Source organism: Sardina pilchardus, chromosome 24 (genome assembly GCF_963854185.1).
Source record: "Sardina pilchardus chromosome 24, fSarPil1.1, whole genome shotgun sequence".
Taxonomy (NCBI): domain Eukaryota; kingdom Metazoa; phylum Chordata; class Actinopteri; order Clupeiformes; family Clupeidae; genus Sardina; species Sardina pilchardus.
The window spans coordinates 23,051,473-23,076,605 of record NC_085017.1 but is presented as its reverse complement, the minus strand read 5'-3'; the positions used below and the strand labels follow the sequence as shown (position 1 = coordinate 23,076,605).

At 44.9% G+C, this 25,133-nt stretch overlaps 1 protein-coding gene across 2 annotated transcripts in view; it reads left to right on the top strand.

Annotated features, from left to right (window-relative positions):
- pleca (plectin a) overlaps positions 1-25,133 on the top strand; it is a 128,567-nt gene that overhangs the window by 102,102 nt on the left and 1,332 nt on the right. The window contains exons 16-35 of one of the 2 annotated variants that reach the window (XM_062529854.1): positions 636-878; positions 1,419-1,496; positions 2,657-2,818; positions 3,262-3,366; positions 3,747-3,842; positions 4,650-4,775; positions 5,324-5,476; positions 6,608-6,762; positions 7,075-7,201; positions 7,630-7,813; positions 8,142-8,174; positions 8,732-8,889; positions 9,126-9,304; positions 9,916-10,054; positions 10,204-10,560; positions 10,775-10,858; positions 11,198-11,302; positions 11,500-11,598; positions 13,593-16,946; positions 17,914-25,026. In XM_062529854.1, coding sequence (XP_062385838.1) covers positions 636-878; positions 1,419-1,496; positions 2,657-2,818; positions 3,262-3,366; positions 3,747-3,842; positions 4,650-4,775; positions 5,324-5,476; positions 6,608-6,762; positions 7,075-7,201; positions 7,630-7,813; positions 8,142-8,174; positions 8,732-8,889; positions 9,126-9,304; positions 9,916-10,054; positions 10,204-10,560; positions 10,775-10,858; positions 11,198-11,302; positions 11,500-11,598; positions 13,593-16,946; positions 17,914-24,234 — 12,258 coding nt within the window. In that variant the 3' untranslated portion in view covers positions 24,235-25,026. The remainder of the gene's footprint in view (positions 1-635; positions 879-1,418; positions 1,497-2,656; positions 2,819-3,261; positions 3,367-3,746; positions 3,843-4,649; positions 4,776-5,323; positions 5,477-6,607; positions 6,763-7,074; positions 7,202-7,629; positions 7,814-8,141; positions 8,175-8,731; positions 8,890-9,125; positions 9,305-9,915; positions 10,055-10,203; positions 10,561-10,774; positions 10,859-11,197; positions 11,303-11,499; positions 11,599-13,592; positions 16,947-17,913; positions 25,027-25,133) is intronic. The other variant, XM_062529855.1, reaches the window with a different exon arrangement.

The window sequence follows — 25,133 nt, the reverse complement described above, 5'->3', positions numbered from 1 at the left end:
TATCGATCTCTGTCAGATTGGCAAGCAGTTCAGTTCAAATGTAACGTCACTTTCTAGGTCCGCTTTAACCATCTCATTTACATGAAACATGATATTTGTGCATTTGTGAGAATGATATACACAGTATGCCATCATGTTCATATGCTTTATAAAAGTTAGATATACTGTAAGGTTAATATACTCTGGTGTCATACTGTTCTGACACAAAACAAAGAATTCAGTCCTCGTCATGAAGAAAGACACAAGCACCTTACGTTTCAGTTTATGATGAAATTAAGATGTGGAATGTAAATAGTAGCATTATTAGTGTTAGTTACATTTTGGTGATATTTGTCCATTCCAAACATAAGTAAATGGACTGCATTTATATAGCACTTTTATCGGGTTCTGCGAGCACCCAAAGCACTTATCACTACATATCATGCCTCACATTCACCCATTCACACACCGATGGCAGAGGCTGCCATTCAAGGCATCAGCCTGCTCATAGGTGTCCTGCTCAAGGACACTTCGACAAGGTCAGGAGGAGTTGGGCACGAACCAGCAACCTTCCGGTTACTGGACGACTCCTCTACCTCCTGAGCCGCTGCCGCTCCTGACGAGTAATGTCCTCCTCTGCCCCCCTCCCCTCTCAGATCCCCATGTCCCAGGTGTCCATGCAGCAGCAGTCGTCGCGCGTGCGTCCCGAGCTGGACGAGGTGACGCTGCGCTACGTCCAGGACCTGCTGGCGTGGGTGGAGGAGAACCAGCGGCGCATCGACGGGGCCGAGTGGGGCGCCGACCTGCCCTCCGTGGAGTCCCAGCTGGGCAGCCACCGAGGCCTGCACCAGTCCGTCGAGGACTTCAAGTCCAAGATCGACCGCGCCAGGGCTGACGAGGTGAGAGAAAGAGAGAGAGACAGAGAGAGAGAGGGAGAGAGAGAGAGAGAGAGAGAGGTTTTTGTGAAAGTCATTTTAGATAGAAGCATCTGGTAAATCAATACATGTGCATGTCAGCTGCATATCAATTCAATTTAATTCAGTTCTAACATAAGAATCCGTCTGAAGGTGTTTACAAGGTTAAGTAGTTCAGTCTTGTTTAAGAATTTCATACAGCTTCAGCTATGCTAAATAAAGACACAACAAACAGAAGCAACCTTGGCTATTACAAATGTTCTGGTATAGTATCTATCAACATGTAATTAGCAAATTGTAAAAATGTCTATACATGTACATGCACAGTACAACATATTAATAGTATTTCTTTATATTATATTTTTTTATATTAAGAGTATTTTATCACGATATGTGCTACAGCTAAATTACACAAATGGCTCTGGTCAAAGTTCCCATATTATCCCAAATTAGTACTGATATGCAGTAATGTGTATGTATGTTATCATCTTAACCATGAAGTATATCTTATTCCTCCCTCCTCAGAGTCAGCTAACCCCTGTGAGTAAGGGAGCCTACAGAGACTATCTGGGGAAACTGGACCTGCAGTATGCAAAGCTCCTGGTATGTGTGCATAACTCTCTTACATTGTTTGCATTCAGTGGTCATGTACTTTATACCAAACAGAAAACACCTGGATGATTGATGAATGATTGGAGATCGTTCTCTTCAAGCACTTAAAGGGATAATCCGGAGTGAAATGCACTTTAGATCAATTTTTCGGACTATTGGGAGTACATACGTTGAGTTGACACCAAAATCATGTCATTCGGATGTATTTTGAGAAAGTTCGAGCTCACCGTTTTTAGCCAAAACTCGTTAGCCTGGAAGTGACTGAGGCATGTCCTTTCGCCGCTACAAACGCTATTTTTATACCTCTTCTACTGTTCCAAACAACACTACACTTACGTGGTAGTGAGTAGAGGATCCCTAAAGCCAAACCGAAGTATCCCCACGTCTTTATGTGGTCGGATAGAGAGTCCAGAATGAATTTAATCGAGTCCGTACCTTTCCGGAAATGTTAATAAAGTGTTGTTTCAGCGTTGCTAGCTGCAGCAGCGCCATTTCCGGAAAGGTACTGACTCGATTAAATTCATTCTGGACTCTCTATCCGACCACATAAAGACGTGGGGATACTTCGGTTTGGCTTTAGGGACCCTCTACTCACTACCACGCAAGTGTAGTGTTGTTTGGAACAGTAAAATAGGTATAAAAATAGCGTTTTGTAGCGGCGAAAGGACATGCCCGAGTCACTTCCAGGCTAACGAGTTTTGGCTAAAAACGGTGAGCTCGAACTTTCTCAAAATACATCCGAATGACATGATTTTGGTGTCAACTCAACGTACGTACTCCCAATAGTCCGAAAAATTGATCTAAAGTGCATTTCACTCCGGATTATCCCTTTAAGTTCAGTTTCACTATGCATTGAGTTTAGCTTCACTACATATTAAATGATCATATAGAGATCACTCTATACCAAAAACAAAGCAACTGAATGAATCTTGAAGACGTATGTGGAGTGGAAGATAGACTCAGTACTATACACTGTAGTATTTGAACAATTACACTTTTCTTACATGCTTACACACTGACCTCAAGCCATTGTCACTTTCACTTTAAATCCACTTCAGGACAAAAGACTCCAAAAACGTTTTTGATAGCATCCGTGGACAGAGACGTCTCCTGACATGGTAGTAATTCTCAAGGTGTCTTGTCTCCTCCAGAACTCCAGCAAATCACGCCTGCGCTGCCTGGACCAGCTTCACGCCTTCGTGACCGCCGCCACCAAAGAGCTGATGTGGCTCAACGAGAAAGAGGAGGAGGAGGTCAACTACGACTGGAGCGACCGCAACAGCAACATGACCACCAAGAAGGACAACTACTCAGTACGGCAACTGCTTCCTCTCCGCGTTCTCTCATAACTTAGATTCTGATACGTTGCATGTGTTTTTCAAAGCGCAATGTTTTACAATAATGTAGTTATCAAGACCAGTCATGAAGTTATTCATGTTTGGGGGGAAAAAAACGTCCTAAATATTTAAAAGCATTAATTTGCTGATGCATGATCCTGAGTAACATGTACTGCAGTGACATTGTGGAATGTTTGCATAGTATTGTGTAGTAATGTGTAGTAATCATTGGATGTTTGTGTAGTATTGTAGTAATGTGTAATAATGTATAATAATCATGGGGTGTTTGTGTAGTATTGTGTAGTAATGTGTAGTAATCATGGGATGTTTGTGTAGTATTGACTTGTGTAGTAATGTGTAATAATGGCGGGAGGCTTTAGTAGTGCTGTGTAATAATGTAAGGTCCTGTTGTGTGCCAGGGTCTGATGCGTGAGCTGGAGCATAGGGAGAGGAAGGTGAACACTGTTCAGGCCACAGGAGACAAACTGCTGAAGGAGGGCCACCCAGGCAGGAAAACCATCGAGGTACAGTAGGACACAGAGAGAGGCCGCTGAGCCAAGACTTCAGCTAAAAAGATGAATGTGTGCTTCGTTGTGTTTCCTAACAGACTTGGCAGTTTTGGTAAATATGTCTTCCTCTTTCTCATACACCCCACGTTCCCTTTCTATTTTGCTCTTTTTTCTGTCTTGCCTTTGCTCTTCTTGTCTCTCTCTATCTGTCTATCATTCTTTCTCTCTTTCCCTCCCTCTCTCTGTCTCTCTCTCTCCTTCTCTCCGTCTGTCTCTCTCCTTCTCTCTCCCTCCCTCCCTCTCCTTCTCTCTCCCTCCCTCTGTCTCTCTCTCCTTCTCTCTCCCTTCCTCGGTCTCTCTCCTTCTCTCTGTCTATCTCTCTCTCCCTCTCTCAGGCCTTCACTGCAGCCCTACAGACCCAGTGGAGCTGGATCCTCCAGCTGTGCTGCTGTATCGAGACACACCTAAAAGAAAACACTGCCTACTACCAGGTACTCACATATGCACACACACATACACACACACACACACACACACACACACACACACACACACACACAGTGTGACGTGCCAGTCTAGGGGATAGACACACAACAAAAGGTTTAAGGTTGAAAACCTCTAAGAAGGTGGACGGACAAAAATAGTGCTCAGATCCAAGATGTTATTTACAAAAAAGTGAATATGTAATGAAAAGAAAAGAAAAGGTTAACTCCAATAAAAACCCCAATGTAATAGCAAACACAAATGTGGCAAAGTAGCAACAGAAAACAAGGCCTACGCCAAGGCCATACCAGCCTCTCACTCTGGCGTATCTGGCAATGACGTCAAGTGCGGCTGGGCGTAGCGGGACAGGCGAAAGTGCAGAGCGAGGCTCCAAAGGAAGGGGAAAGCACCCCCTTCATACTGCAGCCCACCCAATCCCCAATGGCAGGAGCAGAGTTGATCATTAACCCCTTGCCACAGTCAGGATGTCCTGCAACACAGTTCCCAAACACACAGGACAGAGAAGGGCAAAGAGCACAAGAACACAAACCCTCAGGACACACACACACACACATACACAGAGAGAAGCCACCACTACATGGTCCTGTATAAAAGCAGGATACTAAATATACAGAACATAATGTACTAAAGTAATAAAAGTAATAAACTGCTGTGATGCTATGTAATATAAGCTAAATTCAACATGTGACATGCCTCTGTTTTGCATGGGAGTGAGTAAAGCTGTTATGTGGAGATAATGTCTTGCTAGTGAGCTAAGCCGTGTTGTATCCCTCTCCCTCTGTTCACCATTGCAGTTCTTCAATGACGTGAAAGATGCCCAGGACCAGATGAAGAAGATCAACGACACGATGAAGAGGAAGTACGTGTGTGACCGCTCCATCACCGTCACCAGGCTGGAGGACCTGCTGCAGGACTCAGCGGTGAGTGAGACACGATAAGCACCCCGTGACGGACAGACGTCATGGCAACAAGCAAGCTACACCAGGCACATAACGATTTGATGCGATTTGTTCACAGAGCATATGCTGCAACAATTAGCTTCCACTATGATCAATGGAACTGACCACACTAGATGTGGAATTAGGAAACAATAAGACCAGCCTTCCTGAACTGAGTTCTTCGGTTGCATGTCTGGTGTAGCCCACCTGTAACTTCCAAAAACTGGGCCATGTTTAGTGTCATCAAGGAGTAGCTTTTTGGATTTTCGGGATGAAGATTTGCGGTGATTTTGTTACTTTTAACTTTAGAGTGTGTGCTGTTAACATGTCCCTGTAAGCATTAACCGTCCACAAGTGAGATGTTGCAAATGTATCACAAGAGCGATGTTGCAAAAGATGATAAATTCATAGCTCTCAAATATTAGAAGATACTGTACATTTCCCCCTAGAGTGGGAAAAGCTGTCAGCTAACACGTAACGCCTAAGCCACCAATTCCTCATGGGAGTCGTGTGTGTGTGTGTTTGAGCAGGATGAGAAGGAGCAGCTGAACGAGTTCAAGACTCACCTGGACGGCCTCAACAGGCGCGCCAAGACCGTGGTGCAGCTGAAGCCGCGCAACCCGGCCAACTCCGTCAAGGCCAAGCAGCCCGTGCAGGCCGTGTGCGACTTCAAACAGATGGAGGTGAGATGGAGATCTTAGAAACACCCTTAAGGCCGGCGGCGGCGCCCACCGGACACGGCGTTCAGCGGTGTGGGCTTGACGCGCAGGGTTTTAGAACAGTTTTCTATCCCTGTGCGGCTGCTGCGCGACAGACGTTTCTAGTGGGATTTGCTCCGTTAAAAACAATGGAGTTCTAATTTGTATCTTGTCGTGGCGCGACGCTTACGTGTCTAGTGGGTGCCGGCCTTTACACTCTTACTCTCTTCACTCTTAGTACAGTAATTTCCTGTGTATTAGCCGCATTGTGTATAAACCGCAGGACAGTGTTTCATGCAAGTTAAAAGAAGAAAAAACATATTAATACCATATATACTGTCCCCGTGTATTAACTTCATAGCCAAATACATTTTGCAAAATCAATGTATAAGCCGCGGCTAATAGTTGGGAAAGTATGGTACAGTATGTCATTTGCTGTTGGATTTTTGCTTGTTTGTTGTGTCTTTATTTTGTGTATCCTTTGTGTCATCATTATCCTTTTATGCCTTTTTTTTATCTCATTTTGATCCCAGTGTGTTTATGCTGGAAACGGCTTTGTTTGTACACAACACACTGTGTTGATTGTTCACGGTAGTTATGCCCACAAAGCCCATGGAACTGAGCCGGGTTCCACAGAGAAGTGCCCAGGGCGTAGAGCAGGAACGTCCTGACACTCAGTCTCCAGATTATTTATTACTATTATTTATTTTTACTATTCGCGGGCCAGTTTTTACTTGTCTTGTGATAAGAGCTAAACCATGACATTAGTCTAGCCCCTCTTGACACATCTGACAGACTGATCTTGTGGAAATGTTGAAACCACCAAATCATCGAAAATCAACACATATTACATTTCCTCACTGTAATGATTCTGTGCAAGTTCAAACAAATCCCAATCCCATTTGTCAGGTTATAATTACTCTACTCTCTGTGCTTGATATACGGAGACCAAAGACCAAAGTTTTTCTGTCCGTCCTCTCTAACCATGAACAACATGCTGTTCAGACCAACAAACACGACTGCAAATTATTCAAGCTAACAGATTCATTAGAAAAGGAGTGAGCAGAAAACGATATTCAGTGCCATCGGTCTAACCGTGAGCATCCTGTCGTCCAGATCACAGTGCACAGGGGTGAAGACTGCACGCTGCTGAACAACACCCAGCCCTCCAAGTGGAAGGTGAAGAACCCCAAAGGAGGAGAGGCCACCATGCCGTCCGTCTGCTTTGTTGTCCCCCCAACCAACAAGGAGGCGGTGGACGGCGTCAATGAGTGAGTGTTTAACCTTTGACCTCTCATTAGATTCCATAAGTAGAAATACTTCTCTAATGTTTTAATATGACACACACACACACACACACACACACACACACACACACACACACACTCACACACTTGTATTGTATTTTCTGTTGTATTTGGTCAGTATAGAAATACAATTATTTACTTTTCTCTTTTCCCTGTGTCAGACTTAAAACAAAAAGAGGACAGTGACATACAGTCACTACAGAATGTTTTGCACTGAATTTTAACAATGACATGTGCACCTCACCTTCCCTAACTAAATGAACGCCGTATTTGTAGGTTGGACGGCGGTCTGAAGAAGCTGTTTGTGCTCTGGCAGAGGCTTCACGTGGACATGAAGAGCCTCCTGTCCTGGCAGTACCTCACCAGGGACATGCAGCTCATCAACTCCTGGAACTTCCTCATGGTAAACAAATCACACCATGTCCGCCGTTCGGTCCCACACCAGCCTGGGCTCTGACCCACAAACTCGAGGGACCTTAGATTGGGAGCAAGGGGTGCTAACAAGGAGACCAGTCCTAGTGTCTATCACTCATTCAGTGGCAGGAGAGAGAGGTTTATTCACAGCACAGCTAGCGTTACACATTATCTCAGCATCACAGAAAATGAGGACTACTCTCTTGAATGAACTTCCGAGAATAAACAGACTATTTACAAAACCAATGGAGCATGGTTGATCCAATTCCCCTGCAACACTAAAATAAGACTGTTAAAGATTTACCATATACGTTATTCCCCAAATGTTATACTACCTACCTTTGTTTGATTTCTGTGATATTAGCTATGTTCTCCTCCTCTATAACTCACGTCTGTGTCTGTGCTCTTCTGGTCCAGTTCAAGACGCTGAAGGTGGAGGAGTACAACCTGGCACTGAGGAACCTGGAGCTGCACTACCAGAACTTCATGAAGGACAGCCAGGACTCGGAGCTGTTCGGCGCCGACGACCGCCTGCAGGCTGAGAACGGCTTCCAGTCTGCCAAGCAGCACTACGACGTCCTCCTGCAGTCTGTGGAGCAAGGTGGGCCGCTACCACAAAGAGAGTATATGGTTATTATGGTTATGGTTATGATTATGGTTGTGGTATTTACCAGACACTTTTGTCCAAAGCGACATACAAATAACAACAATACAATAGTTAAATTCAACAGTGAACTAATTAAACGTTGGTATTACTATATTAAGGAGAATAGCAATAACAAACAACAATGTCAATTCAATCAATAGCTTAATGAAAATGATCAGTATATCACTGATTTTGTCTTACCGACAGCATCATATAGCCTGTGTATGATTCATAAGTGTGATGAGGAAGAGGTGGTAGGCTAACTGTTGAAATGGCATTGCAGGATATGTCCCCACCGAAGCAGAAAGACTCTCTGGTAAAGCTCCATGAGTGCTGTGATGTGTGACTATTTGGTGTGGCTTTCTGCTAAGAGTATCTAATGGATGTCAGGCCCCATTTCATATTAAGAGTTCTCACTAATGCTTAGTATAGAATAGCAGTGCTTAGTACAGGTATTAACGACTTTTGTAAGTATATTGCTTTAAGGATACTTAATATAAAGTGGGACCAACTGTTATCTCTGCGGTTCAGTGTCACCTGTTGCTAAAAGCGCTGCTGTGTGTGTTCACTGTGTGTGGGTCTGTGTGTGTGTGTGTCATGTGATACTCAGTACTACAAGAGCTTGTGTGTACAACATCAGTACTCTAGACACAGAATGTTACCAGTTGTCCTGATGCTATTGTAGAGCACTTTGCTTGTAGTCCTATTATACAACATTTTGCTAGTTGGTGCATCTAAACTGTGTTTATTTGTGCCTGTCTCTTCTTAGTCAATCGTGTAACACCACCTGTGTGTGTGTGTGTCCGTGTGTGTGTGTGTGTGTGTGTGTGTGTGTGTGTGTGTGTGTGTGTGTGTGTGTGTGTGTGTTTACAGGTGAGCAGGATGAGTCTCTGTGTAAGACGTATATGACCCAGATCCGAGACCTGCGCCTGAGACTGGAGAACTGCGAGACTCGCACCGTGACCCGCCTCAGACACCCGGTGGACAAGGAGCCTCTCAAGGCCTGCGCCCAGAGGACCAATGACCAGAAGGTGAACCACTAAATTAACTCACTGGAAATATTTGTAATTGTATTGTATGTATTTCTGTCTATATTGTTGTTTCAAAAGCAAACACATTTATCATACAAACTCATTGCATGCGTTTAGTAAGTTCATGGTCTGAAGTAGGCTATGAACAGCTACTGAACCTATTTCTGTGAATTTTGTTAGTTGCAGTTAAACGTCCTAACTTTCTGCGCGCGTGTATGTGTGTGTGTGTCCATCAGCAAGTGCAGATCGAGCTGGAGAGCATTAAGAAAGATCTGGACAAGGTGGCCACTCAGACGCAGAGCGTGCTGGCGTCCCCCGAGGCCTCCAGCTCCGTGCCCATGCTGCGCTCCGAGCTGGACATCACCCTTAAGAAGATGGAGCACGTCCACAGCCTGTCCTCCGTCTACATGGACAAGTACGCGCCCGCTCAGCACAGAGACGTTGACAATAGACTTTGTATTGTACTCATATTGGCCGGGTTTCCCAGATTCGTTAAGAAGCTCTTAAGTGCTAAGAACCTCTTAGGAGCGTTCTTAGAACGTTCTTAGAGCGCTCCTAAGAAGTTCTTAGCACTTAAGAGCTTCTTAACGAATATGGGAAACCCGGCCATTATTTATATGTACAGATACTTAGTATTCTACATATCAATATGAAATGTCTCTGAAGCCATGACATGTCCCTTAAATGAGTCTGGGAGAAACCCATGAGGATGATTGACAGCTGTCATTCACCCCACTTCCTTAGTCTTGAGTTGCCTCACCCGTCCTGGTATTTCACACCTCATTTATTGGCACGACTGCTGAAGTTGAGTAAAAAGAGATCATCTCTCAAGATATGAAAATCATCTTGAAAACAATCTTGTGGGGGAAAAAATATTCAGAGAAAGCAAAAGTACCCCATTAAATGCACATTTTATGCTTATTAAGTAGCTCACCTAATCTATTTTCCTGGATGGGTTAACTCATATATTTATAGGCATGGGGTATTGGTAAAGGGTATTCTATAATTTTCCCCCCAATCTTTCAGGTTGAAGACCATCGACGTGGTGATCCGCAGCACACAAGAAGCTGAGGATGCACTCAAGAAGTTCGAAGGCGAGCTGCGTAACGTCAATAAGATTCCTGCAGAGGAGAAGGAAGTGAAGACTCACCTCGACCAGCTCAAGGTACAGACACCCATAAGACTCTTGACTCAAATATCAATAATGCCAGAATTGCAGACTTGTACTTTCAATACCTGGCAGGTGATCTCAACACAAACACAGTCATCCGTGAGGACTTTATCTGTTAATGTAAAACTCTGCCATCTACACAGAAACTGCGTACGGATGCGGAGAAAGAGCAGGCCACGTTCGAGCGCTTGGACCGGGAGGTCCAGAAGGCTGTAGCAGTGCACGACCGCATGCGGACGGTCCACAGCGAACGCGACGCAGAGCTCGAGCACTACCGCTCGCTGGTCGGCAACTTGCAGGAGCGCTGGCAAGCCGTGTTCGCCCAGATCGACCTGCGCCAACGTGAGCTGGACAACCTGGGCCGACAGATGAAGCTGTACAGAGACAGCTACGACTGGCTCATCAACTGGTCAGCTGACGCCAAACAGAGACAGGAGAAGAGCTGCGCTGCCCCCATCAGTGGCAGCAAATCGCTCAAGGACCAACTCTCTCAGGAGAAGGTATGCAGGGAGAGTGTACAGTCTTAAAGTTAGATTGGGCGCAGTTCCTTTTGTGGGCAAATCAAAATAAAAAAGATGTTCTTTACTCGTCATTCACACCTTTTGTGTAATTTTGGTAAAGCAGTAAATAAAGAAACTAAAGTTCGGGAGCTTTTCACAATGGGACTACAGAACATAGATCAATGGCACTGACTTGAGAACTAATTTTTTACAGAAACTCCTGCAGGAGATTGAACAAAACAAAGATAAAGTGGATGAGTGTCAGAAATATGCGAAGTCTTACATCGATGCAGTGAAGGTAAGTGAGCTTTCCCATTTTCTCCATAATAAGCTAGAGTCCTTTGTAGATTGCTTGACTCTACCTCGCAGTACCTAAGTGGAGTAATGACGGCTGGCAACTGAAAAGTCACTGGTTAGAATCACTTAAAGTGACTTGAAATTGTGGTCTTGAACAAGGCACTTTATCTGTATTGTGTCAGTCCACCCAGCTGTAAGTGGGTACAGACTTCGGGGAAGGCTGTTAGTTTTAATTCAGGTGCCAATCTATGATTCTTATCCGCTGAGCATCACAGAAAGAGGCACCAGCCCTCTTCGCCTCCATGGCAAGAGAAGGATGAATAACTTTATCTCTCAATAGGACTATGAGCTTCAGCTGGTCACCTACAAAGCCCTGGGAGAGCCACTGGCCTCTCCCGCCAAGAAATCCAAAATGGAGTCAGTGTCCGACAACATTATTCAAGAGGTAGGTGAAGGAGACAAGTCACTGTTTATTTCATTCCTAGTGCATCAGATGAAATCAAACCATCTGATCTTTCAGAGCTTCAGGCGTTTTAAGCAGTATATTGATTTCACTTATGCGTTTGTTTTTTTTTTTACTTTTTTGTGTGTTAAGTTGTGCATTTGTACATTTTGTTGATTGTTGACTTCTCTCTCCTGAAGTATGTCAATATGAGAACTCGCTACAGTGAGCTGCTCACACTCATGAGCCAGTACATCATCTTCATCACGGACACACAGCGCCGCCTAGAGGACGAGGAGGTAAGTTGCGCCTACCGTGCTCAACTCCGCAGGAGCAAGAGCAACACTGCTCCTCCACTCAAATCATCACTAACACATAGTAGTAATGTCATGTATGTAGAACCATACAGACTATTTTATAATACCATTGTATATTATTTGGACCCAGAATGTATGCACACTGAATCGAACATGGATGTAACCAACCAATAGGCCATGCCACTCAAATGCAAATATCTCGCTTTGGGTTGCACTCAGTGCACGTGAAATGCGCTATATAAATAAAAGTACCTTACCTACCTTACCTTACCTTTATCTGGTACACAAAGTGAGCCTTAAGTTACTTTACATTAGTTTAGATAAGTTCACAGTTGATGTCGAGTTCAGTTTGCAAGTTGATTTCTTCTTTAATTAGAATAGATGAAAACGGTGAGGTTATGATTATGGAGACTCCAGGATGTTAGTGGTGCAGCACATCTCCATCAACCAGTAGTCTGCCATCCTCTATGTACAGCTGTTTTGCCCCCTTTAGCTGTCCATTTATCTGTTGGCCAAGGGTCTTAGTGGGAGAATTTAGTGCTCTCCCTCCCTTATCACTCACCGTCCCTTCTCAGCCTGAAGTAATTTTCACTGTCTCCATTTTCTCAAAAGACATGTTGTGCATGCCCACTCACGTCAGGGAAACACCATTAAGTCATAAATGGTGGGCTCCTCTTGCTTGGTCAATTTTGTGGGAATAGAATGGACACTCCTTTTGGACAGATAAATAAACCCCAACACCCCAACCCCGGAACCTTTTTGTTTGACTCTCTTCTGGGCTTGGACTTTCTCAGTCTATATGCTTCAGGCTGACTTGCACCCTGTCTCACAGTTCTGTTACAGATGAGCACTGTTTTTTCTTTCTGCCTTTTCTTTCTAACCTTTTTAAATTATGTTTGTTTGTTTGTTTGCTTCTCTAAACTGCTTGCCAGTGCTTTATCATGATGAATGTTTGTCATGTTTGGGCACTAAAGAGGTAAAATATCCGCACAATAACCAGGTATTTAATTCATCATCTTTACCTTTAAATTCTTGCATAACTTCTCATTTCATGTCACTGTCATGTGCTTTCGCATTCTACTTCAGTAAAAGGACAAGCTTTAGAGTTGACGAGATAACATACTTGCAAATCTCAACTAGCTTGCCAAGTATCAGTTAAACTTGCAAGTAAAACTTGCAGTGAGAGATCATTGACATTCATCATGCCAAGTTTGTCATCTGGGTATAACAAATTCATTAATTCCTTTGTTCATTCATTCACTCTTTCATCATTAAACATTCTTCATATCTCCTGCTTGTCATGCTGCATCACTAAGCTATGTTTTTGAAATGAGGCATGATCCAAACACAAAATTCCTGCTATGTTAGTTTGACACATTCAAACTCGCTATGCAAACTACAGCTATTCTTCCCCTTTTCTCTCTGCCTCTGCTGACGCTTATGCTAATAATTTCTGCACACTTTAGTTATGCTAAAAAACTCCTCCTTCATTAATGAGTTATGAGCTATACATAAGAATTCAGAACAGCTATTGCAGTCCAATGTAGCCTTGATAAGGAGCAGACCATGTTGTTGTCAGTGAGATTTTCTTTAGTCAGTGATTTTTTTTTTATCTTAGCTGCTTGTAGCCATCCCAGATCCCAAATTCACTATTGTGTTGTTCAGTGAAGTGTTGTGTCATTCTGTGTGCCATATATCCAAGAAAGTGTACAATGATGTTCTCAACAGATGAGTAATACTGTCCTTAATACTCATTGTTAACTATTTCTCTGTACTGTAACTAAGATATTTTAATTTGAAATGTACAAAGTAACAACCAGTGTTTTTGTACATGTCGTTTAACTTTTTTCCATTTATCTCCCTGTACCATTTAATGTAACCCAAGATAAAAAAAACTGCATAATTAACCCTGTAACCCCTTAACCATGTTATTATTCCCTCCCACCCCCCAATGCTGTCTACTTCCACTAATACAGAAAACCGCTGAAAAGATAAAAGCAGAGGAGAAGAAAAAGATGGCAGAAATGCAGGCAGAGTTAGACAAACAGAGGCAGTTAGCCGAGACTCACGCCAAAGCCATCGCCAAGGCCGAGAAAGAGGCCGAGGAGCTCAAGCTCAAAATGAAATCGGAGGTCAGCAAGAGGGAGGTGGTGTCTGTGGACGCCGAGAAGCAGAAGCAGAACATCCAACAGGAGTTGCACCAACTTAAGAGCCTGTCTGAGCAAGAGATCAAAACCAAAGCGCAGCAAGTGGAGGAGGCCCTTCAGAGTCGCACCAAAGTCGAAGAGGAGATTCGCATAATCCGGCTACAGCTTGAGACCACCGTAAAGCAGAAGTCCACGGCCGAAGCTGAGCTTCAGCAGCTGAGAGACAAGGCCGCTGAGGCAGACAGGCTGAGGAAAGCAGCACAGGAGGAAGCTGAGAAACTGCGCTCTCAGGTGACGGAGGAGACACAACGGAAACGCAAGGCGGAGGACGAGCTGAAGAAGAAAGCCGAGGCCGAGAAAGAGGCAGCCAAGCAGAAACAGAAAGCTCTGGAGGACTTGGAGAAATACAAGCTCCAGGCTGAGGAAGCTGAGCGGTGCCTCAAACAGGCAGAGATAGAAAAGCAACGTCAGATCAAGGTCGTTGAAGAGGTCGCTGTAAAAAGCGCGGCAGCAGAACTCCAGACCAAGCGTCTGTCATTGGTCGAGAAAACGTCCAAGCTGGAGGAGTCCCTCAAACAAGAGCAGGACGCAGTCCTCCAGTTGCAGGAGGAAGCAGAAGGTCTCAAGAGGCAGCAAGCAGAGGCATCCAAAGCCAGAGAAGAGGCTGAATCAGAGCTGGAGAAATGGAGGCAGAAGGCCAACGAGGCCCTGAGACTGAGGCTTCAGGCTGAGGAGGAGGCACAGAAGAAAAGCCTGGCCCAGCAGGATGCTGAGAAACAGAAAGAGGTGGCCGAGCGTGAGGCTAAGAAGAGAGCCAAGGCGGAAGAAGCTGCTCTGAAGCAGAAGGTAATGGCAGAGAAGGAGCTGGAGAAGCAGAGGAAGTTGGCAGACGAAACCGCTCAACAGAAGCTCTCTGCCGAGCAAGAGCTCATCCGCCTCAGAGCTGACTTTGACCATGGAGCGCAACAGAGGTCCCTACTGGACAGCGAACTCCAGAGGCTGAAGAACGAGGCCAGTGCTGCTGAAAAACAGAGGAAACAGCTAGAAGAGGAACTGGCCAAAGTTAGAGCCGAAATGGACACTCTCCTTCAGGCCAAGTCTGCAGCAGAGAAAGAGTCCATGTCCACCACGGAAAAGAGCAAACAGTTGATTGAATCTGAGGCTGCCAAAATGAGGACACTGGCTGAAGAAGCATCTAAGCTGAGAACAGTCGCAGAGGAGGCCAAGAGACAAAGACAAGTCGCCGAGGAAGAAGCAGCGCGACAGAGAGGCGAAGCGGAGAAGATCCTGAAAGAAAAGCTGGCCGCAATAAATGAGGCCACAAGGCTTAAAACTGAAGCCGAGATAGCACTCAAGGAAAAAGAGGCTGAAAACGAACGTCTTAAAAGGAAAGCTGAAGATGAGGCATATCAGAGGAAACAGCTTGAAGACCAAGCAGCTCAGCATAAGCAGGATATTGATGAGAAGATGAACCAGCTGAAGAAAGCCTCAGATACAGAGCTGGAGCGACAGAAGAAAATTGTCGAGGAAACAGAGATACACAGAAAAGTCGTGGAGGAGGAAATACGCATCCTCAAACTCAACTTTGAGAAGGCCTCAGTAGGAAAGACTGACCTTGAGAAGGAGCTGAACAAACTCAAAGGCATTGCAGATGAGACCCAGAAGAGCAAAACCAAGGCAGAGGGGGAGGCTGAGAAATTCAGAAAGCTTGCCCAAGAAGAGGAGAAGAAGAGGAAAGAGGCCGAAGAGAAGGTGAAGAAGATCAAAGCAGCCGAGGAGGAGGCAGCAAGACAACGCAAGGCAGCTCAGGAGGAGGTTGAGCGCCTCAAGCAGAAAGCTGCTGAAGCCAACAAGCAGAAGGAGACAGCCGACAAAGAGGCGGAGAAACAGATCACAGCAGCCAAAGAAGCTGCCCTGAAATGCTCTACTGCCGAAAAGCAGGCTCAAGATATCCTGGTACAACAGAAAGAGGACAGTGCAGCTCAGGCTAAGCTTAAGGAGGAGTTTGAGAAGGCCAAGAAGCTGGCTAAGGATGCAGCAAAAGCCAAAGAAAAGGCAGAGAAGGAGGCTGCTCTCTTACGGCAAAAGGCAGAAGATGCTGAACGTCAGAAGCAAGCAGCTGAGGCAGAAGCAGCCAAGCAGACCAAGGCCCAGGAGGATGCTGAGAAGCAGAGGAAAGAAGCTCAGGAGGAAGCTGCAAAGAGAGCCGAAGCAGAAGCAGCCGCCCTCAAACAAAAACAGCAAGCTGACGCTGAGATGGCCAAGCACAAGCAACTGGCTGAGAAAACCCTCAAACAGAAGTCTCAGGTTGAGCAAGAACTTACAAAGGTTAAAGTTAAACTGGATGAAACAGATAAGCAAAAATCTGTGCTGGATGGAGAGCTACAGAGGCTAAAGGATGAAGTCGGCGATGCTATGAAACAGAAGGCCCTGGTGGAAGAGGAACTCACCAAAGTTAAGATTCAAATGGAGGAGCTAGTCAAATTAAAGCTCAAAATTGAAGAGGAAAACAAACGTCTCCACAAGAAAGACAAAGAGAGCACACAGAAACTACTAGAAGAGGAGGCTGAGAACATGAAGAAGCTGGCAGAAGAAGCTGCCAGGCTCAGTGTCGAGGCTCAAGAAGCAGCCAGACTACGAGAGGTTGCAGAGAATGACCTCGCCCAGCAAAGGGAGCTGGCAGACAAAATGCTCCAGGAAAAAATGCAGGCCATCCAAGAAGCCACAACACTCAAGGAAGAAGCCGAAAAGCTCCAGAAAGCAAAAGATAAGGCACAAAAGGAAGCTCAGAAACTCCTTCAGGACAAAAACCAGATGCAGCAGAGATTGGAGGAGGAGGCTGAAGGTTTCCAGAAGTCTCTAGAAGCGGAGCGGAAAAGGCAACGTGAGGCCACAGCTGAGGCGGAGAAGCTGAAGCAGCAGGTGTCACAGCTCAGCCAAGCCCAGGCCAAAGCCGAGGAAGAGGCCAACAAGTACAAAAATCAGGCAGACGAGATCCGCATTCGCCTACAGAACACCGAGAAGCAAACCTCAGAGAAAGTCACCGTTGTTGAGAAGCTTGAAGTGCAGAGACTCCAAAGCAGTAAGGAGGCAGAGGACCTCCGCAAAGCTATAGAGAAACTTGAGAAAGAAAAAGAAAAATTGAAAAAAGAGGTCGCTGATGTACAAAATAAGTCAAAAGAGGTATTGTTTACAATTATCTGTAACCTCCAACTCTGACAAGCCTAGGTGTTAATGACACCTAGAAAGAAATAACTAACAGTATTATAAGATAACACTACATGTAAATTGCTGACAGCCAACATAATTTAACAGAGCCAGCAATTTCATGAATGTCCTCATATATTATTGTCATTCCATTTCAAAGAATACAATATCTTGACTGACTTTTAGGGACACTCGAGTTTCATGGTCTTCTGCGAGTTCATTTTGTGAGCTTTCACCCAAGATTTGTTCATGAATTTCAGAGATGTATTTTGAACACTTTGATCACAGTTTTATTTACGTGTGACATGTAGGTGGTGCTTTCATCATTTTGAACTTGACATCTAGGAGATTCTAATTCCTCTCAGAATATAAATAATTTAAATCAGTTGCCTACCAAATGATTATATACAGGTTTTCCTCATATTCAAGAATCGTCCACAAATTATTGGAAGTGTTGAGATCATGTTTTTTACAATTTCACAACAAAAGTCATAAAGTAGCAATCAATCAGTGATATTTCGCCAGTGCCTTGTCTGTCTAATTGTCATCTGTTTTGTGAATTAAAAATGTTCAAGCATGTTTGTAATGACAGGACAATTGCTGAAAGCTAATAGGCTTCTAAGTGTCTGATACATGCCTGATTTGTATTGAATTGACATGCATCTTGAGATTCTCACTGCATCTTCAATGAGCATGTTTGAAATTTAATCGGCTATGGCAGTATTTTCAGATAAGATATTTGGTTACCTAATTGAGCACATGCATTAATGAATGTGAAATAACAAGATTGCCATACGATATGAGGAGCACATTGCCATGAAAAACGAGTGTCCAAATATTGTAACATACTTTATAGTCTGCATTTTAGTAACATAAACTTACAAGTAATCGCTCATAAATTGCCTGTATTGTGTTCTAACTCTGTGTTTCTGTTTTAAAATAGATGTCTGATGCACAGCAAGAGCAGATTAAACAGGAAAAGACCATATTGCAAAAGACGTTCCTTACAGAAAAAGAAGGGCTGTTGAAGAAAGAGAAAGCCATTGAAGAAGAGAAGAAAAAGCTGGAGAAACAACTGGAAGATGAAACAAAGAAGGCAAAGGCTCTCAAAGATGAACAGGAACGTCAGAAGAAACAGATGGAAGAGGATAAGAAAAAGCTGAAGGCTAGCATGGATGCCGCTCTTAAGAAGCAGAAAGATGCAGAGGACGAAATGCTCAACAAGCAGAAAGAATTGCAGGAGCTGGAAAAGAAGAAGCTTGCTCAAGAGAAGCTCCTTGCCGAGGAGAACAAAAAGCTTCGGGAGAAGCTTCAGCAGCTTGAAGGTGCACAAAAATCTCCAACATCCAGCAAAGAAATCGAGATTCAGACTGACAAGGTTCCTGAGGGTGAGGTGGTGACTATGACCATGGTGGGGGCAACAAAGAAAGTCCTTAATGGCTCAGAGGTGGATGGAGGAAAAAAGGAAGAAGAACCCATAGCTTTCAATGGAATCCGAGGCAAAGTTCCTGCAAAGAGGCTTCACGACATTGGTGCACTGAGCAAAAAGGAATTCGACAAATTAAAGAAAGGAAAAACTACCGTACAAGAACTTAGCAAGACCGATAAAGTTAAAATGTGCCTGCAGGGCAAAGACAGTATAGGTGGTCTCATAGTGGAACCAAACCAGAAAATGAGCATCTATCAAGCCCTGAATGAAAAGAAGATTGCACCTGGCACAGCCATTATGCTTCTTGAAGCCCAAGCAGCGTCAGGGTTCATCACAGACCCTGTAAAGAACAAGAAGCTTTCTGTCAATGAAGCTGTAAAAGAGGGATTGGTTGGTCCAGAGCTCCATAATAAACTGCTATCAGCAGAGCGGGCAGCAACAGGATTCAAAGATCCCTTCACTGGTGACACAATCTCTGTCTTTGAGGCCATGAAAAAGGGACTGATTGCTGAGGACCAGGCCACAAAGCTCCTTGACGCTCAGCTAGCAACCGGCGGAATAATCGATCCAGTCAACAGTCATCGGGTGCCTTTACAAACGGCTGTTAAACAGGGTCAATTAGATGATGAGCTCAGCAAAGTTCTCTCAAACCCACCTGCAGACAAGAAGGGATTCGTCGACCCAGACACAAAGGAAAGCCTCACTTATCAGCAGTTGCTGGAGAAGTGCAAACCAGACCCTCAAACAAATCTTCCCATGTTACCCATAACAGAGAAAGCTGCCCTGACTGAAGGGACACTCACAGATGAGGAGACCAAAGACGTGCTCAGTAAGGCCAATGTGTCTGTTCCATTTGGAAGATTCCAGGGAAAGACTGTGACCATCTGGGAAGTCATCAACTCAGAGTACTTTACTGTGGAACAGAGACGGGATCTGATTCGCCAGTACAAGAGTGGGAAAATAACTGTCGAGAAGATCATCAAAATTGTAATCACATGTGTAGAAGACAAAGAGAAGAGCAAAGAACTGGCTTTCGAAGGAATAAGATCCCCTGTGACTGCCTCAGAGCTGCTGGACTCAAAGGTTATAAACAAAGACCTGTTCAATAAACTGAGCAATGGCAAAGCTTTAGTCAAGGACATCTCTGAGACGGATGCAGTGAAGAAAGCCCTGAAGGGTACAAACAGCATTGCTGGGGTGTTTATCGAGTCCACCAAGGAGAAAATGCCATTCTACCAAGCCATGAAGAAAGGTTTTATCGGAACAGAGACTGCACTGAACATGCTAGAGGCTCAAGCCGGAACTGGATCTTTAATTGACCCCATCAAAAACCAGAAAATGACCGTGGACGAGGCTGTCAAGTCGGGTCTTGTAGGCCCAGAGCTCCACGAGAAACTGCTGTCAGCTGAAAGAGCAGTAAGTGGGTACAAAGACCCCTACACTGGAAAGACAGTTTCCCTGTTTGAAGCCATGAACAAAGATCTAATTTCCAAAGACCAAGGTGTTCGACTCCTACAGACCCAGTTAGCCACCGGGGGCATTGTTGATCCAGTCAAGAGTTACCGTATTCCACAGGATGTTGCCTGCAAACGTGGCTATTTCAGTGAGGACTTAAGCACCTTAAACACCCCCTCTGACACAACCAGAGTATTCTATGATCCCATTACACAGGAGAATGTTACATATGCACAACTTAAAGAGAAATGCATCACTGATAAACAGACAGGACTTCCACTGCTGTCAGTGTCAGGCAAAGCCATTAAGTCAAAAGAGGACCACAAGTACACTGAAGGTCAGACAAAGGATGCACTCAATCAGGCAACCATGGAACTGCATAGTGGGCCCTTCAAAGGAAGGACAGTCACCATCTGGGAGATCATCCATTCAGAATATCTCACAGAGGAGCAGAGAATTGAGTTGATTCGTCAGTACAGAATAGGACAAATCACCATTGAAAGAATGATGAAGATTGTGATCACAATGATGGATGAGAATGAGACCAAGAAGAAACAAGCCAGTTTTGAGGGGCTCAGAGGCCCAGTAACAGCCAGCTCCCTGTTCGAGTCCAAAATCATTGATAAGTCAATGTATGACCAGCTCCAGCAAGGCAAAAAGAAACCCAAAGACATTGGAGAAACTGATGCCGTGAAAAAATACCTGCAAGGTGGTGATGTCATTGGCGGCGTCTTCCTGGAGAAATCTAAAGAGAAGGTCAGTGTTTACCAAGCAATGAAGCAGAAAATGTTGACTCCAGATACAACCCTCTCTCTGCTGGAAGCACAAGCAGCCACTGGATTTATCATCGATCCTGTGAAGAACCAGCTGTTTACCGTTGACGACGCAGTTAAGGCTGGTGTGGTTGGCCCTGAACTTCATGAAAAACTTCTGTTAGCAGAAAAGGCAGTGACTGGTTATAAAGACCCGTACACGGGTAGCAAGATCTCCCTGTTGCAAGCCATGCAAAAGCAACTTGTTTTGCGAGAACATGCTATCCCACTGCTTGAAGCACAAGTGGCCACAGGTGGCATTATTGATCCAGTGAACAGCCATCGTGTCCCCAATGATGTAGCCATTCAGCGGGGCTATCTCACAAAGCCGGTTGCCAAATCCTTTGCCAGCCCATCGGGTGACATCATGGGCTTTACTGATCCCAGCACAGGTGAGAGTGCCACTTACAAGCAACTGAAAGAAAAATGCATGAAAGATCCAGACACAGGGGTGTATCTCCTGCCACTTACTGCGGCCGAGGCACCTCCCAAGGAAGAGAAGTCCTACGTATGCACAGAGCAGCAGGCACAGACTGACCTGGCAACCACCACAGTTGATCTTCCCCTTGAAAGTTTTGGTGGAAAGCAAATGTCCCTGTGGGAAGTCATGCAATCCAACATGCTCCCTGACGAAGAAAAGCAAAGACTTCTTGAGCAGTATAGAACTGGAAAGATAACTAAGGAAAGAATGGTCATAATAGTCATCGAAATAATTGAGCAAAGGGAGATTATAAAGACGGAGCAGAGCATGTCTTGTGATGTAATCAGGCGCAGAATTACCATTGATGAGCTCTACAACGCACGCATCATAAACCTAGAAACCTACAACTTACTGAAAGCTGGCAAGAAAACTATTCGTGAAGTTATGGAGATGTCAACAGTCAAACAGTATCTGTTCGGCACTGGCTGCATAGCAGGTGTGATCTCAGACACATTCACCAAAGTCAGCATTTATCAAGCCATGAAGAGGAACCTCATCAACCCTGATGTAACTATTAGTCTTTTGGAAGCACAGGCAGCGACAGGCTTCATGATCGACCCAGTAAAAGATGAAATGCTAACAGTTGATGAAGCTGTGCGCAAAGGCCTGGTTGGCCCTGAAATCCATGACAAACTCTTGTCGGCTGAGAGGGCAGTTACAGGCTACAAAGATCCTTACAGTGGGAAGGTCATCTCCCTCTACCAGGCAATGAAGAAAGATTTAGTTCCTGAAGATTATGCCCTAAAACTTATGGAAGCTCAAGTCGCAACTGGTGGAATTGTGGATCCAGAATACAACTTCCACCTGCCAACTGAGGTTGCTACCCAACGCGGCTACATTAACAAAGAAATGATTGAGAGGCTCTCAGATCCAAGCAATCCTGTGACAGAATTTGTGGACCCCACCACAGATGAGAGAGTGTCTTACGCTCAGTTACTCAAGCGCTGCAAAGTGGATAAAGATAGTGGCCTCTACTTGCTGTCTCTTGCTGATAAAGGACTACTCTTCAAGGGTCTCAGGAAGCAGATCACCCTGGACGAGCTGCTTCGTTCTCAGATCATTGACCAAAAGACTTACGATGGGCTCATGCAGGGTACCCTTTCCGTTGAGGAGATAACTAAAACCATCCAGAAATACCTTGTAGGCACAAGCTGTATTGCAGGTGTTTACGTAGAGGCTAGCAAAGACCGCCTATCAATCTACCAGGCAATGAAGAAGAACATGATCAGGCCAGGAACTGCCTTTGAGCTTCTTGAGGCACAAGCAGCAACAGGATACATCATTGATCCTATCAAAAACTTAAGGCTGAACGTAAGTGAAGGTGTAAAAATGGGAATCGTGGGTCCAGAGTTTAAAGACAAGCTTCTCTCTGCAGAACGAGCTGTGACTGGCTACAAAGACCCATACTCTGGCAAGGTGATCTCTCTGTTCCAAGCCATGAAGAAGGGGCTGATCTTGAAAGACCATGGCATCCGTCTCCTTGAAGCACAGATAGCGACAGGTGGAATCATCGACCCCGAGGAGAGTCACCGTGTAACCGTGGAGACAGCCTATCAACGCGGCCTGTTCGACCAGGAGATGAATGAAATCCTTACAGACCCTTCTGACGACACCAAAGGCTTCTTTGACCCCAACACAGAGGAGAATCTGACCTACCTTCAGCTGATGGAGCGATGCATGACTGACCCTGAGACTGGATTAATCCTCCTTCCTCTGAAAGAGAAGAAACGTGAAAGGAAGACATCCTCCAAATCATCTGTCCGCAAACGCAGAGTGGTGATCGTGGATCCCGAGACTGGCAAGGAAATGTCTGTGTATGAAGCCTACCGTAAAGGGCTTATTGACCATCAAACCTATCTGGAGCTTGCCGAGCAGGAGTGCGAGTGGGAAGAAATCACAATCTCCTCCTCAGACGGTGTTGTAAAGTCCATGATCATCGATCGTAGATCTGGACGCCAGTATGACATTGATGATGCCATCTCTAAAGGGCTCATTGACAAGTCAGCCTTAGATCAGTACCGAGCTGGCACACTGTCAATCACAGAGTTTGCTGACATGCTCTCAGGAAACATGAGTGGCTTCCGTTCACGCTCATCCTCATTTGGTTCCACCTCATCCTATTCCAGCCCAACTCCCACAATCAAAACACCCGCAACCACTTGGAACGATCCAACAGAGGAGACTGGTCCAGTGGCTGGAATTCTGGACACGGACACCCTGGAAAAGGTGACTGTAACAGAGGCCATGCACCGTAATCTGGTGGACAACATCACTGGCCAACGGCTCCTGGAGGCCCAGGCATGCACAGGCGGAATCATCGACCCCAACACTGGCGAAAGGTTCCCCGTTGCCGACGCAATGGAGAAAGGGCTTGTGGACAAGATCATGGTCGACCGCATAAACCTGGCCCAGAAGGCTTACAACGGATTTGAGGATCCCCGCACCAAAACAAAAATGTCTGCCGCTCAAGCCTTAAAGAAGGGCTGGCTTTACTATGAAGCTGGCCAGCGATTCCTTGAAGTCCAGTACCTTACAGGGGGTCTGATTGAACCAGAAGTCCAAGGACGGGTATCAATTGATGACGCTGTTACGAAAGGGACTCTTGATGCACGGACTGCACAGAAACTACGCGATGTCAGTGCCTACTCCAAATACCTCACCTGTCCCAAGACAAAGCTGAAGATCTCTTACAAAGACGCCATGGAGAGAAGCATGATCGAGGAAGGAACTGGCCTGCGCTTGCTGGAAGCCTCCTCACAATCAAGCAAAGGCCTGTACAGCCCCTACAGTATCAGTGGCTCTGGCTCTGCCTCTGGTTCCCGACCGGGCTCAAGAACTGGATCAAGGTCTGGCTCTAGACGGGGTAGCTTTGATGCCACCAGTGGCGCCGGGTTCTCTATGGGCTTCTCCTCAACATCCTACTCCTCCCCCAGCTTTGGTCGTCGCTACACTGCTGGAGAGCATGGTGGGCTGTGTGTGGATGAGCTGAGGATGGCCCTTAAAGCACTGGCATCAGGCAGGAACTGTTGCTCTGAAGACGGGATTGCATTCACTCTGCCTCCAATGCAGTGTTCATTAGTTGCTTAGTTTTAAAAAAAACTTCATTCATTCATTCTGCTCTGCATGTGGTTGTTATGGGCCTTTGCTTATATTTGTATTATTGGCTGAGACTTTGTTGTTGAATTTTAAATTTATTTTGAAGATTCTCTTATTTTTCTTGAGTTAACTTAAGCTCATTTTGTTCTACCTTCTTCCTGTCTCATCCAAAATATTTTATTCAGATTATAAATACTCTCATTTTTACTGTACATTTTTATTTGTAGAACGGACTTCCACCGTACAAGAAATTAAATGTAAATGTTGTTTCTATGATTGTACACAGTACATAAGTTAGGTCAGAGTTATTTTTAGAAGTTAACGTTTTGTTAACAGCCTGCATTTTTTTAAAAGATAAAAGCTCAAGTCTACTGTCTGCAGAGCAGAATAAAAAATAACACAAATCGCTATGTAACACTGCCCAGAGATTGGTTCAAGGAACAAAGCTTTAGAATCCTCTACCAATCCAGTCTCCAATGCCACAGCCATGCCACTATGATGCTCCCACCATCTGCAAATCATAATAAATCAACAGATGTCCAACACTCATCTGACAACCTGACAATTTGGATCAAACACACAGTCATAGTGGACGGATAAGTTCCCAGTTATTGCTGCAAGTAAAAAGCCTTCTCAGGAGTCACTGAGGCCATACAAGATATGAGGAAAAAAAGCCTGCCTGCTAAATGCCATAATCCTAAACATACCATCTGTTGTCAAACTGCAACTTCGAGGAAGACTTCAGAGACACCATCTGCCTCCAGTTTCTCTGCATTGCTTTCTGTGAGTGATCTCTCTTCTATTGCTTAAACTTTATGAACTTTTAGTAAATGTACATGTAACATCTACATTTATTAATTTAGCTGACACTTTAATGTAAAGTGACTTAT